At 43.8% G+C, this 12202-nt stretch overlaps 1 protein-coding gene across 2 annotated transcripts in view; it reads right to left on the reverse strand.

The window, feature by feature from the left end:
- Positions 1 to 749: 749 nt before the first annotated feature.
- The window catches only part of col17a1a (collagen, type XVII, alpha 1a), a 36510-nt gene continuing 25057 nt past the window's right edge, over positions 750 to 12202 (reverse strand). For both annotated transcript variants that reach the window (XM_079812425.1, XM_079812426.1), the window contains exons 46-52: positions 9374 to 9493; positions 9006 to 9146; positions 8852 to 8920; positions 5372 to 5563; positions 5211 to 5279; positions 1777 to 1875; positions 750 to 1690 (exon numbers count right to left, since the gene is read on the reverse strand). In XM_079812425.1, the coding sequence (XP_079668551.1) occupies positions 1632 to 1690; positions 1777 to 1875; positions 5211 to 5279; positions 5372 to 5563; positions 8852 to 8920; positions 9006 to 9146; positions 9374 to 9493 (749 nt within the window). In that variant the 3' untranslated portion in view covers positions 750 to 1631. The remainder of the gene's footprint in view (positions 1691 to 1776; positions 1876 to 5210; positions 5280 to 5371; positions 5564 to 8851; positions 8921 to 9005; positions 9147 to 9373; positions 9494 to 12202) is intronic.

The raw sequence follows: 12202 nt of genomic DNA on the forward strand, positions 1-12202 counted from the left end.
TGACTAGAATTGAGTATGACGACGTCAGGCTAGGCATTTTTTAATATGTATGCAATAATTGTGGTCTATTTTTGCCATTGAAAATGATACTTGCTGTATAATGCTGTATTTCAGGTTAAAATAGAGACTAGGCCTTCAAAATATATTTTTTGAAGGCAGATTAGCGCCCTCTTTTGGAATTATTTGAAATCATGCACCCGTGGGTGTAATCACTCTATGTCTCTATGGAGAGGCTTGAGAATTCCCTAGTTCTGTTTTGAACACATTTCATGATTTTTTTTGTTTTTTTGATGGATTTGAATATATATTTAAAAAATCTCAAAGACTATTTATTATAAAGTTTTAGATATTTTTTTGTTTTTTGTTAGAAATAGATTTTTTCTGTGAATTTGTTTTTGCAGATTTCCCATTCATTTCGGTGTCATTTTTGACCGAAGAGCACAAGTGGGAGTATTTTTTTACGACCACTTAGCATGCTGGAATTATGCCCTCATTTTTTTTGTGTTTACATACATAATACTAGAAAAGTCACCAAGTTTCATATCATTCTGATGAAGCAGTGATTTTTAAAAATTCCAAATGTGGTTCATAGGTTCAGTTTTTCATAGGTGTGTGTGCGAGTGGATGTGTCAATATCACACTCTTGATGTTTTAGAGTGTCACCCCTTTACTGCTGTGTACTTTTTTTCAGCATCGTGGCCGATTTGTTGATTGTACACACAAATATTCCGTGATTTTTTTGTGTTTTTGCCGATTTCCCATTCATTTCCTATGGTCGGACTCTGTCATTTATGACCTAAGACAATGAATGCTACTTTTTTTTTAACGATCAATTAGCATGCTCACATCATGACCCCAATTTTTTTGTGTGTTTACATACCTAATGCTAGAAAAGTCACCAAGTTTCATATCATTCCGATGAAGCAGAGATTTTTAAAATTTCAAAATTTTCCGGTCAGAAATGACCGAAGAGCACCAGAGGGTTAAAGGGACTTTGACATGAAGTCTTCAGAAGTCACAGCTTAAAAAAAACAAAATCAGTCTTTATTTCTCAGTTTAAAAGTCAAACCACTTTTGATGCTATTGAAAGTCTGTAATAATGAAATCATTTTTAGCATATCAAATGACAAAAAGCTAATTTTAATATCCCCAGATTATGTTAAATCCCATTTTGCAGTCATGCAATCACATTTTTATGACGAAGACAAAAATACAACATTTTGTCTTTAAAAACTGAAGTAATACATTTGAATTTGGGGTAACACTTTATTTTAGGATTCAGTTCTCACTATGAACTAATTGCTTATTAGCATGCATATTACTAGGATATTGGCTGTTTATTAGTACTTATAAAGCACATATTTATGCCTTATTCCACATGACCTTATTCTGCTTCCCTTAATCCCACCCAATACCTAAACTATTAATTAGCAATTAGTTAACAATTAACAATTAGTTAATAGTGAATATTTGTTCCCCATACTAAAGTGTTACCAAATTTGGCCTGTTTATTCAGTGTGAATATATTTATATTTTGGTAACAAATCATTGTCAAAAAAAATAGAAAAGATTAAATTGAAATATGTACATTTTTGAAGCATTATCTGCTTAAGGCAAACACTGATGTCAGTCTAAATCCCTGTGGTGGTGCTCCTCCTCTTCCTCCTCCGAGTGACGTATGAAGCATCACCTGTGGGGAAAAAAAGGTTTGTCATGACATTATCTTGAAGAAATATATGTTATGAGCAATTATATATTTTGTAAACTGGCTCATACCCTTCTCTCCTTTTTCTCCAGGCATTCCTGGGAGGCCTATGGGACCTCGGGGGCCTGGGAAGCCAGGTTGCCCAACCATACCAGTAACACCTCTGTAACCTGTGTACAACAGTAAAATTACAAGTTGAAACATGAAACGATACTGTAGATGATATCTGAACACTTGGCAATGCCTGACATACTGAATTTAACACAATTATTTTTTGACAATCAAACAAAAAATCTAAAATGCATGTTTTGTTGAGCATCACATTTGATACTGTACATCAGCCCTTTATATACAGGTGTATCTCAATAAATTAGAATGTTGTGGAAAAGTTCATTTATTTCAGTAATTCAACTTAAAAGGTGAAACTAATATATTATATAGACTCATTACATGCAAAGTGAAATATTTCAAGCCTTTATTTGTTATAATTTTGATGATTATGGCTTCCATCTTATGAAACCCCCAAAACCAAAATCTCAGAAAATTAGAAAATTACTTGAAATCAATTTAAATAAATGCTTTAAATACAGAAATGTCGGCCCTCTGAAAAGTATAAACATGCATATGCACTCAGTACTTTGTTTGGGCCCTTTTTGCATGAATTACTATCAGCCTGTGGCACTGCTGAGGTGTTATGGAAGACCAGGATAGTGGCCTTCAGCTCTTCTGCATTGTTCGGTCTCATGTTTCTCATCATAGATTCTCTATGGGGATCAGGTCAGGTGAGTTTGCTGGCTAATCAAGCACAGTAACCCCATGGTCATTGAACCAGGTTTTGCTACTTTTTGGCAGTGTGGGCAGGTGCCAAGTCCTGCTGGAAAATGAATGTCCTTGGTGACTCTGGACTTAATAAAGCACATGGACCAACACCAGCCGATGACACCAGCTCCCCAAACCAACACAGACTGTGGAAACTTCACACTGGACTTCAAGCATCTTGGATTCTCCTTTGATGCAGTAACTCCAGCCTCAGTCCTTGTGAAGCTCCCCCCACACACATTTGAATGGCCTATTCCTGACAATCCTCTCCAGGCTGCGGTCATCCCTGCAACTTGTGCACCTTTTTCTTCCACTTAACTTTCTATTGACCCTCTGGGGCTCTTCGGTCATTTCTGACCCGAATTGTTTAAAATAAAAAATCGTAGCTTCATCGGAATGGTCCGAAACTTGGTGACTTTATTGGTACTTGGTATATGAACACCCAAAAAATTGGGGACAGGATTTGAAAAATCTGAGTGGTCGTAAAAAGGTCAGGTCAAAAATGACCCCCATAGGAAATTAATGGGAAATTGGCAAAAATGTTTTACAAACAAAAAAACTCACACACACGCACACAAACACAATTAGCTTTTGGAATGGCACACATTAATTTGAGTGTGCGTGTGTGAGTGAGTTTTTTTTGTCTGTTTTGCACTCTTGATGTTTTAGAGATTCACCCCTTCACTGTTGAGTCCTTTTTTTCTGCATCCTGGCTGATTTGTAGATTGCATGCACAAAAAAACTAATTTCCCATTCATTTCCTATGGGGGTCATTTTTGACCCGAAGGTCCTGAGTGTGACTATTTTTTTTTACAACCACTTAGACTTTTCAAATCCTGTCCCCAATTTTTTTGGGTGTTCATATACCAAGTAACAATAAAGTCACCAAGTTTCGGACCATTCCGGTGAAGCTACAATTTTTTTTTTAAATGTATAAAACGTAAGATCCACTATAGTGGTAAAAATGTGCTATTGCGTGATAAAAATGCTCAATGTGTCCACCGGATGGCACCCATCTCATTTAAAAAAATGATTTCATGAGGCCTAGGCTTGACTCTAAAATGAAATACAGCTTTAATAAAAATAAAAATTATATATATATTTATATATATATATACATTTTTTACTATATTCATTGGGAAAAAATGGGTCTCAATTATTGCATAAATAGTAATTATGAATCATAAAATTATCTCAAAACATGAAAAAATATTATTGAACAAAAATATATTTCACTGATTTTACTCAAATCTTTTTAATCTTAATCCCGCCCCCCGGGGCATTTTTGACCCGAAGGTCCTGAGTGTGACCCATAAATGAAGAACCAAAGAGGGTTCATGTGCTTTGATGCAGCACATTGAGAACATCCAACTACTTTTGCAATGACCTTTTGAGGCTTTCCCTCCTTGTGGAAGGTGTCAATGATGGGTTTTCTGCACAACTGTCAGGTCAGCAGTTTTCCCCATGATTGTGACTGACCAATTTAAACGCTCAGGAACCCTTTGCAGGTGTTTTGGATTAACTAGCGTCACCTTTTAAGTTGAATTACTGAAATAAATGAACTTTTGCACGATACTCTAATTTATTGAGATGCACCTGTAGTTTGATGAGAATATGGAGCTTAAACTACTAGAGGAAAAAAAACACCAGAGTTTTCAAACTTGACAAAAATATGAAATTTGGTGAATTTACTCATACTTATATGGCCTAAAAGAAAGATGAGATAGTGAATCTTGTAATGTAAATCAATGAGATATGATAATGATGTATCATATTTGATACTCACATTTTCTAAAAAAGGATAATCAAGCAAAGCTAAGTTGCTTCAGTCCAGTAAGTGTTCATCTTGAAATATTACTATAAAAGTTATTCCTTTGCTTACTTGATAAAAATCAGAAAGGTTTCACAGCAAAAAGACACGTGAACAGGTGGACATTTGTATAATTATACTTAAAAGACCTTTTAATTGTTAAAGTATGAACTAGCGGACGATCAGAAGGTTTGATCATTTTAGGATGCCTTAGAAATTGTCCGTATCAAATACGATAATACAATTTATAGTCTGTTGAGGGCAGCTGTAATGCTCTCAATTTAAATTTGAATTATGTTTTCATTTATTTTATATTTTCATATATTTTAAACCTACCAGGTTCATACATGCATAGCTCAAACTATTCTTAAAAATACATGTTTGTTAATGGAGATGTAGGTCTAAATCATCTTTTTGAGTAACTTTTTCAACTTCTGTTTATGCAGTTCTGGCTTCATTTTTATGGATGTTTTTGTGTGTGAACAGGATTAATTTACTTCACTTCCTAGTATCTTCACTCAGATACCAAATGAAGATAACTAGGGCTGAATCCGAAATCGCCCCCTAAACCCTCATTCACTCTTCCCTACGTTAGTCCACTAATACAGTTCACTTAAAGGAATGAATGAAAACAAGAGAGCGAATTTGGACAGCCGTTGAGTGTACATCGGCTGTACACTCATTATTGCGGTGCAATGCAGGATTGACTGAGTGCACTCAATGACATCCACTATGGTTTCGGACACCACTACAAATGGCTGTCCACTCAAATAATGCCTTATTTGAGGGTATATAGGGGGCGATTTTGGATTCAACCTAGGTTTACTTGCTTTCCTGGCTAATTTCATATGGTCAAGTGATCAGCAGAACTTTTACCATCTGCTCCTGCAGGTCCTACATGTCCCGGCTCTCCTTTCTGCCCTGGTGGTCCAATCATACGGTGTTCTGTGGAAATGACGCATTTTTAATCATATTTGAATTAAAATCATGCTTGTTAAATGCATAAACGTTTATCTTTTGAATAAGTTCCTTCTTGCCTCTGATATAGTCCATGATCTCAGCCATGTTGGTGAGATGTAGGCTGATTCCTGGAGATCCAGGTTGTCCTGGAAGCCCTGGTAAACCTTCTGTTCCTTGACGTCCTTGTGGACCTTGTGCACCTGGAGGTCCTGCTGGACCAGACATACCTCGAGGACCTACCAAACCTTGGTCCTGAAACAGGCTATTAGCTGTAGCAAAATGCAAACACATTAGACTCAACAATTCCTAAATCTATCAAGGTACTACTACCCATATCTAGTTTACATTTACCTTTATGTATTTAGCAGACACTTTTATCCAAAGCGACTTTGCAAGAGAAATATAATTTCCTTGTGTGTTTTCAATCAGTGCTACTGCTTTTACATGATCAATTTTGTTAATCTTACATGCGTTACAAGATGTGTTTTTGACATATAGATATGTGTGCAACTGTTTCATGTACTGAAAACAGGTTTTCTACCTGTTTATTGCTTAAGATATGCCCACTCTTTCTGACATACACTTGGTGAAAAACTCAGATATATAGTTTTTTATTAATGTTTTTTCTGATGTTTCAAAGCAATTTGGGAAGAATATCTCTTTCTGCAGTCAAGGTCAGTAGGCCTGATGAAATTTTAGGAGTCAGATAAGATGTTTCCAATTAAAATGTTGATGAATATTTTGGGATGTCGATGAACCAGAAAATGTACTTATATGATACAAGGAAGTAGGAGACCTTATGATTATCTGCTCCTTTGTTTATCCAGTCCATTTTGAATGTCTTTGTTTGCTAAAAAAATATGTATGATTTGACTAAATAAATGGCTCACTTTGTAGCTCCCTGAATTTCGGTTTTCAGAAATAAATTTGGTTTGATAATTTTACTAACTGCTCTGACTCTCGTGCACTCTTCAGAACGTTCTCTTCGCTCCTCTGCCCCCCCCCCCCCCCCCTCCTTCATCAACTCTTACAGCTGATGACTTTGCATCATTTTTCACACAAAAAACCTCCTCCATCAGCAGCCAATTCTCCGCACCACAAACCGACACGCACATCTCAACAACCATAACACATACACTCCCCTCTTTTTCTCTGCTCTCTGAAGCTGAAGTCTCCAAACTCATCCTTTCCAACCACCCCACTACCTGTCCGCTTGACCCTATCCCCACTCACCTCCTTCAGGCCATTTCTTCTTCTGTTACTCCTGCACTCACTCACATTGTCAACACCTCTCTTCACACCGGGACCTTCCCCACAGCATTTAAGCAGGCTCGGGTAACCCCACTGCTTAAGAAACACTCTATGAACCCAGCACTTTTAGAAAACTACAGACCGGTATCCCTTCTGCCTTTCATTGCAAAGACACTCGAGCGAGTTGTTTTTAACCAGCTCTCTACGTTTCTTGAACAGAACAACCTCCTGGATATCAACCAATCAGGCTTCAAAAGCGGCCACTCAACTGAGACTGCCCTGCTCTCGGTTACGGAGGCACTGAGGCAGGCAAGAGCGGCTTCCAGATCCACAGTACTTATCTTACTGGATTTGTCTGCTGCTTTTGACACAGTTAACCACCAGATCCTCCTGTCAACTCTCATGAAGATGGGCATCTCAGGAACTGCTCTCCAGTGGCTCAAGTCTTACCTCTCAGGTAGGTCCTTCAGGGTGTCATGGAGAGGTGAAGTGTCTAAGTCACATCATCTAGCCACTGGCGTTCCACAGGGCTCAGTGCTTGGACCACTTCTCTTCTCCATCTACATGTCATCACTGGGATCGGTCATTCAGAAACATGGCTTTTCCTATCACTGCTATGCAGACGACACTCAACTCTACTTCTCATTTCAACCAGATGATCCCACGGTTGGTGTTCGTATTGCTGCCTGCCTAACAGACATTTCTGCCTGGATGAAGGAGCATCACCTGCAACTCAACCTTGCAAAGACTGAACTGCTTGTGGTCTCAGCCAACCCAGCACTTCATCACAATCTCTCCATTCAGCTAGGATCATCAACCATAACTCCGTCCAGGACAGCCAGGAATCTTGGAGTTGTGATCGATGATCAGCTAAAATTCACTGACCACATTACTGCAACAACCCGTTCCTGCAGATTTGCATTATACAACATTAGGAAGATTAGACCCTTCCTATCTGAGCTGACCACACAACTCTTGGTCCAAGCTCTTGTTCTCTCCAGACTGGACTACTATAATGCTCTTCTAGCAGGCCTTCCGGCATGCACTATCAAACCCTTGCAACTGATCCAGAATGCAGCGGCGAGGGTGATCTTTAACGAGCCGAAGAGAGCGCACGTCACGCCTCTCTTCATCAGACTCCACTGGCTACCAATAGCCGCTCGCATCAAATTCAAGGCACTGGTACTCGCCTTCAAAGCAACCACTGGCTCTGCACCAATTTACCTTAACTCGCTTGTTCAGACATACACACCCTCCAGGAGTTTGCGTTCTACCAGTGAACGACGCCTTGTGGTGCCATACCAGAGAGGCATGAAATCACTGTCACGGACCTTTTCCTGGACTGCCCCCACCTGGTGGAATGACCTGCCTATCTCAATTCGAGCAGCCGAGTCTGTAGCCATTTTCAAAAAACATCTAAAGACGCATCTCTTCCAGCAGCACCTGACCAATCAAGAATAGCACTTAACATTCTATTCATTTTTCTGTCTGTCTAATTTATTTAAAAAAAAAAAAAAAAAAATCCTATGTGTTCTGTGTTAGATTAACTGAGACTTGTTACAGCACTTGCATACTGTAGCCTCTGACTGTTGTAGTTGCTTCTATTGCTCTCATTTGTAAGTCGCTTTGGATAAAAGCGTCTGCTAAATGACTAAATGTAAATGTAAATGTAAATGTACTATTAAGTGGCCTGACTTTATAGCCTAGAAATCTAGACGCACCCTAGTGGCAGCAAATATAATTTGCAGCCAGGGTAGTCTAGCAACTCTCCGTTGGCTTGCGAGCTGGAAAAAACAAACTCTGGTCAGGCCAATCACATCGACTCTGGAAGACTTGGAGTTAAGCTTTTCTTTGAGGAAGGAACAAAGAACGGCACTGAAGTCATTCTTTAAAAAGTAAGATGTGTTGGGAGTTTTGCCGACCGGATACGGCGAAAGTTTAATCTATCAACTCTCTCCGCTTCACCTTCTTCATTGCTCTGGTTGGTTGTAGCGCTATCCTATTGCGTGCAGAGGGAATTTGAAAGACAACTGTTTATTCTGCCGCTCGGATTGAGCCCTGCCAATGGTGTGGCTTGTTAGTCTACTGACTTTAATCTTATAGGTGAATTTCCACCACAAACTTACAAAAGATGAACGAAAGAAATTTGTCAAAGAGCCAACAATATTCGTAATATACAATGCAAGATTTATAAAAAATACTATTAGAAAGCAAGCTCGAGAAGAGAAGAAATGTAGAGAATAAGGATTTTTGATATGCTTATGTGTGTTAGTGCATTTTAGGTCATCTAAAGTTGCGTAACTTACACCTCATGTAATCTGCAACATGTTTAGCGATGGCTGGGTAATCCAAATTTACGTTAGAGCTTGGGTGACCTGCAGAAGTAAACAAACTGCCATTAAACTGCTAAAGAAAAAACTTTAATAAAGTTAAATACAGTTAATAAAACACTGTTCTTACTCTTGATGTACTCCTGAGACTCTGCACGGATTTGCGGTTGGTTTTCATTCACTGCGTACGACACTATTCCTCCAGAGCTTCCTGGTGGTCCTTGAGGTCCTGGGGGGCCCGGGGGTCCTGGCTGTCCTTGGAGACCAGCGTCTAAAACAAGGGTAAGAAATGTTTCTTGAGCATCAAATCATCATATTAGAATGATTTCTGAAGGATCACGTGACACTGAAGACTGGAGTAATGATGCTGAAAATTTAGATTTGCCTTCACAGGAATAAATTATAATTTTAAAGAACAGTTCAATTGTAATATTATTGATTTTTAATTATTGAGGTAACTCTGAAAATGATCTAGGATGTCCAGCATATCATTCCTACCGTTCATCAGTCTCAGCACTCGTCCAGCAACTTCCTGAGTGTTAAAGCCATATCCACCTGGCACACCTGGGGGTCCTGGAGGCCCTGGTGGACCAATCAGGTACCGTCTCACCTCATCTCCTATTTATACACCAAAGAATGTGTGGATCCATCAAAATGTGTCATAAAGTATGCTAGTTCCCTTTCAGTCGGTCACGTTCGACGTACGTCGGAACTGACCGACGAATTGGGATCTGTTTTCAGAGACCGACCTACTTCGAGTAATTAAAAACGAGCCAATAAACATTGGCATGCGATCACGCATTCCACGCACCGCCCCGCGTTGCGGGTATAAATAAGGAAGTGGAAGTGCCGCATACCGCTTTCAACTTCGGAGCCGAGCATTCAGTATTCTGGTGTTCCTACGGAGAGTTTTTTCATCTTTCATCTTACGAGCGGAGAGAAGAAAAGTCCTACCTGTTCCGGTCCAGTGTCGGTGTGACGGTGCCTTGCAGCGGTGGTCGCGAGACTCCGAAGAAAACAAACAGCTGTTTCCACAGCTCGCTGGGCGTTTTCTCATTGAGTGCTCACAGCGGGCTTGCACCTTTGAACTGCTGTGAGCCGCGGCCATTTCCCCTGTGTGCCTCGGCACTGTCGGAGCGGTTTTTTCTCTCACTAAAAGAGCAACACGGTTTGACCCTGCGTCTTTTTCAAGATGTCATTCAAACCGTGTGTTTCTGGATGCCGTCGATTTCTGTCCCCAGTTGACGGACACGATCGCTGTCTCTCGTGTTTGGGCGTTCAGCACGCAGAGGCGGCTTTCGTGGATGAGTCATGTTCGCACTGCGCGAACATGACCATCGCAGTGCTACGGTCTAGGCTCCAATACCTCAAAAGGGGCGGAGTCCCATTGCGTATCCCCCGATCTAGTGGTCCTCCCGCTGCAAAGCAGAGGGCTGCTACTTTGGCTGATACCTTTGGTGGAGATCTGAGGGTGACGGTCAGGGCAACCCCGCCCAGTCAACAGGCTGCTCGGGCCCCTCCCCCCTCCGCTGCGCCGGCGCAGTTCCCGGAAGATCGCGGTGGTCCTTCCCATGGGGGGCCACCCGTTTCTTTCGGGGCTCCTGCTGAGGACATGTTATCGATAGCTGCATCGGGGGACGAGCTAATGGACTCTGGAGATGAGGATTCGGCTGCGTTGCCCCCTTCGGGTGTGGCACCGTTGCCCGAGTCTGATCCAGAGCTCACGGCTATGCTTTCCCGGGCCGCCGCGAGTGTCGGGCTCGAGTGGAACCCTCCACCGTGTCCCGAACCCTCGCGGTTGGACGATTGGTATCTCGGGACGGCCCGTGCTGGTTCTCAGCGCCCCGCCCCAGTACCATTCTTTCCGGAAGTGCATCAGGAGCTCACGAAGTCGTGGACGGCGCCCTACAGCGCTCGTGCACGATCAGCGAGTTCCTCCGTCCTCACTACCCTCGATGGAGGCGCGGCTAAGGGTTACGTGGACGTCCCTCCAGTGGAACGGTCGGTTGCGATGCAACTGTGTCCTAAGACCGGCTCCGACTGGCGCGGGCATCCACGTCTCCCCTCCCGGGCGTGTAGGTTCTCGTCCAGTCTAACGGGCAAGACCTACACAGCCTGTGGAGAAGCCGCGTCTTCTCTGCATGCCATGGCGCTCCTGCAGGTCTACCAGGCCAAGGCGCTCAAGGAATTGCACGAGGGTAGTTCCGACCCAGGGGTTATGCAGGAACTGCGTACCGCAACGGACCTCGCCCTCCGGGCGACGAAAGTTGCCGCACGCACCCTGGGTCGGGCGATGTCCACTCTGGTGGTCCAGGAACGCCACCTTTGGCTGAACCTGGCAGATATGCGTGAGACCGACAAAGTGCGGTTCCTCAACGCCCCTGTCTGTCAGGCCGGCCTCTTCGGCGACGCCATCGAGAGCTTCGCCCAGCAGTTCTCGGTGGCACAGAAGCAGACGGAGGCCATCAAGAACATCCTGCCCCGGCGACCTGCTGCTGCCTCCACCCAGTCGCCGGCTGCACCTCCGCCTGCTCGTCGCCGAGGGCGTCCCCCTGCGGCCGCCTCCGCCCCTGCTAAACCCAAGCAGCAGCCTCCACCATCGGGGAAGCAGGGTGCCGGCCGTCAGGGTGCCGCCCAACCCGTGTCGGGGCCCGCGAAGTCGGCAGGCAAGCGCAAGGGCAAGCGGCCCTGACACGGGGAGCCCAGGGAGAAGAGGAGCTGCTCCAGGGGAGGTGGTGTCCGCACCCCTCCTCCCCCCGGAGGAGGACCGGGGGGAGAATGTCAAGACTGGTACCGGAAACATCCTGCCGCTGGCCCTCCGGGGTCCAGCGGTACCCACATTCTCAATAAAAGAGCAGTTTCTTCCCTCCCTGAGCCCCGAGAGGGACAGGTTGGCAGTGCGCGACGCCCCCGGGCCTTGCCACTCCTTTCCTTCCCTCTCACCCCTCGCCAGGGGGCAGCAGAGTGGGCACCGAGGACGCCCCCGGGCCTTCTCACCCACTCTCTGCCCCACCTGGAGTATTCAGACAACACTCCGGGCCGCCTCCGGGCCTCCCGAGTCGGGTCTGAATACTCCACCTCGCTGCCTCACCCCGGGTACGTCTGTGGTGCCGTTGGTCCCGCTAGTTCGGTCTCTGGGGGCCTGGCTAGGTCTCCCCAGGCCGTCTCGCTGGCTCATCCGTACCATCAGACTCGGCTATGCGATTCAATTCGCACGCCGGCCTCCCAAGTACAAGGGCATCCTCTTCACCTCCGTGCGGAGCAGCGATGCCCATGTCTTGCGGTCCGAGATCGATGTCCTGCTGGCGAAGGGCGCGGTCGAGCCGG

This window comes from Gobio gobio, assembly GCF_949357685.1.
Source record: "Gobio gobio genome assembly, chromosome: 3".
In the NCBI taxonomy this organism is placed as follows: domain Eukaryota; kingdom Metazoa; phylum Chordata; class Actinopteri; order Cypriniformes; family Gobionidae; genus Gobio; species Gobio gobio.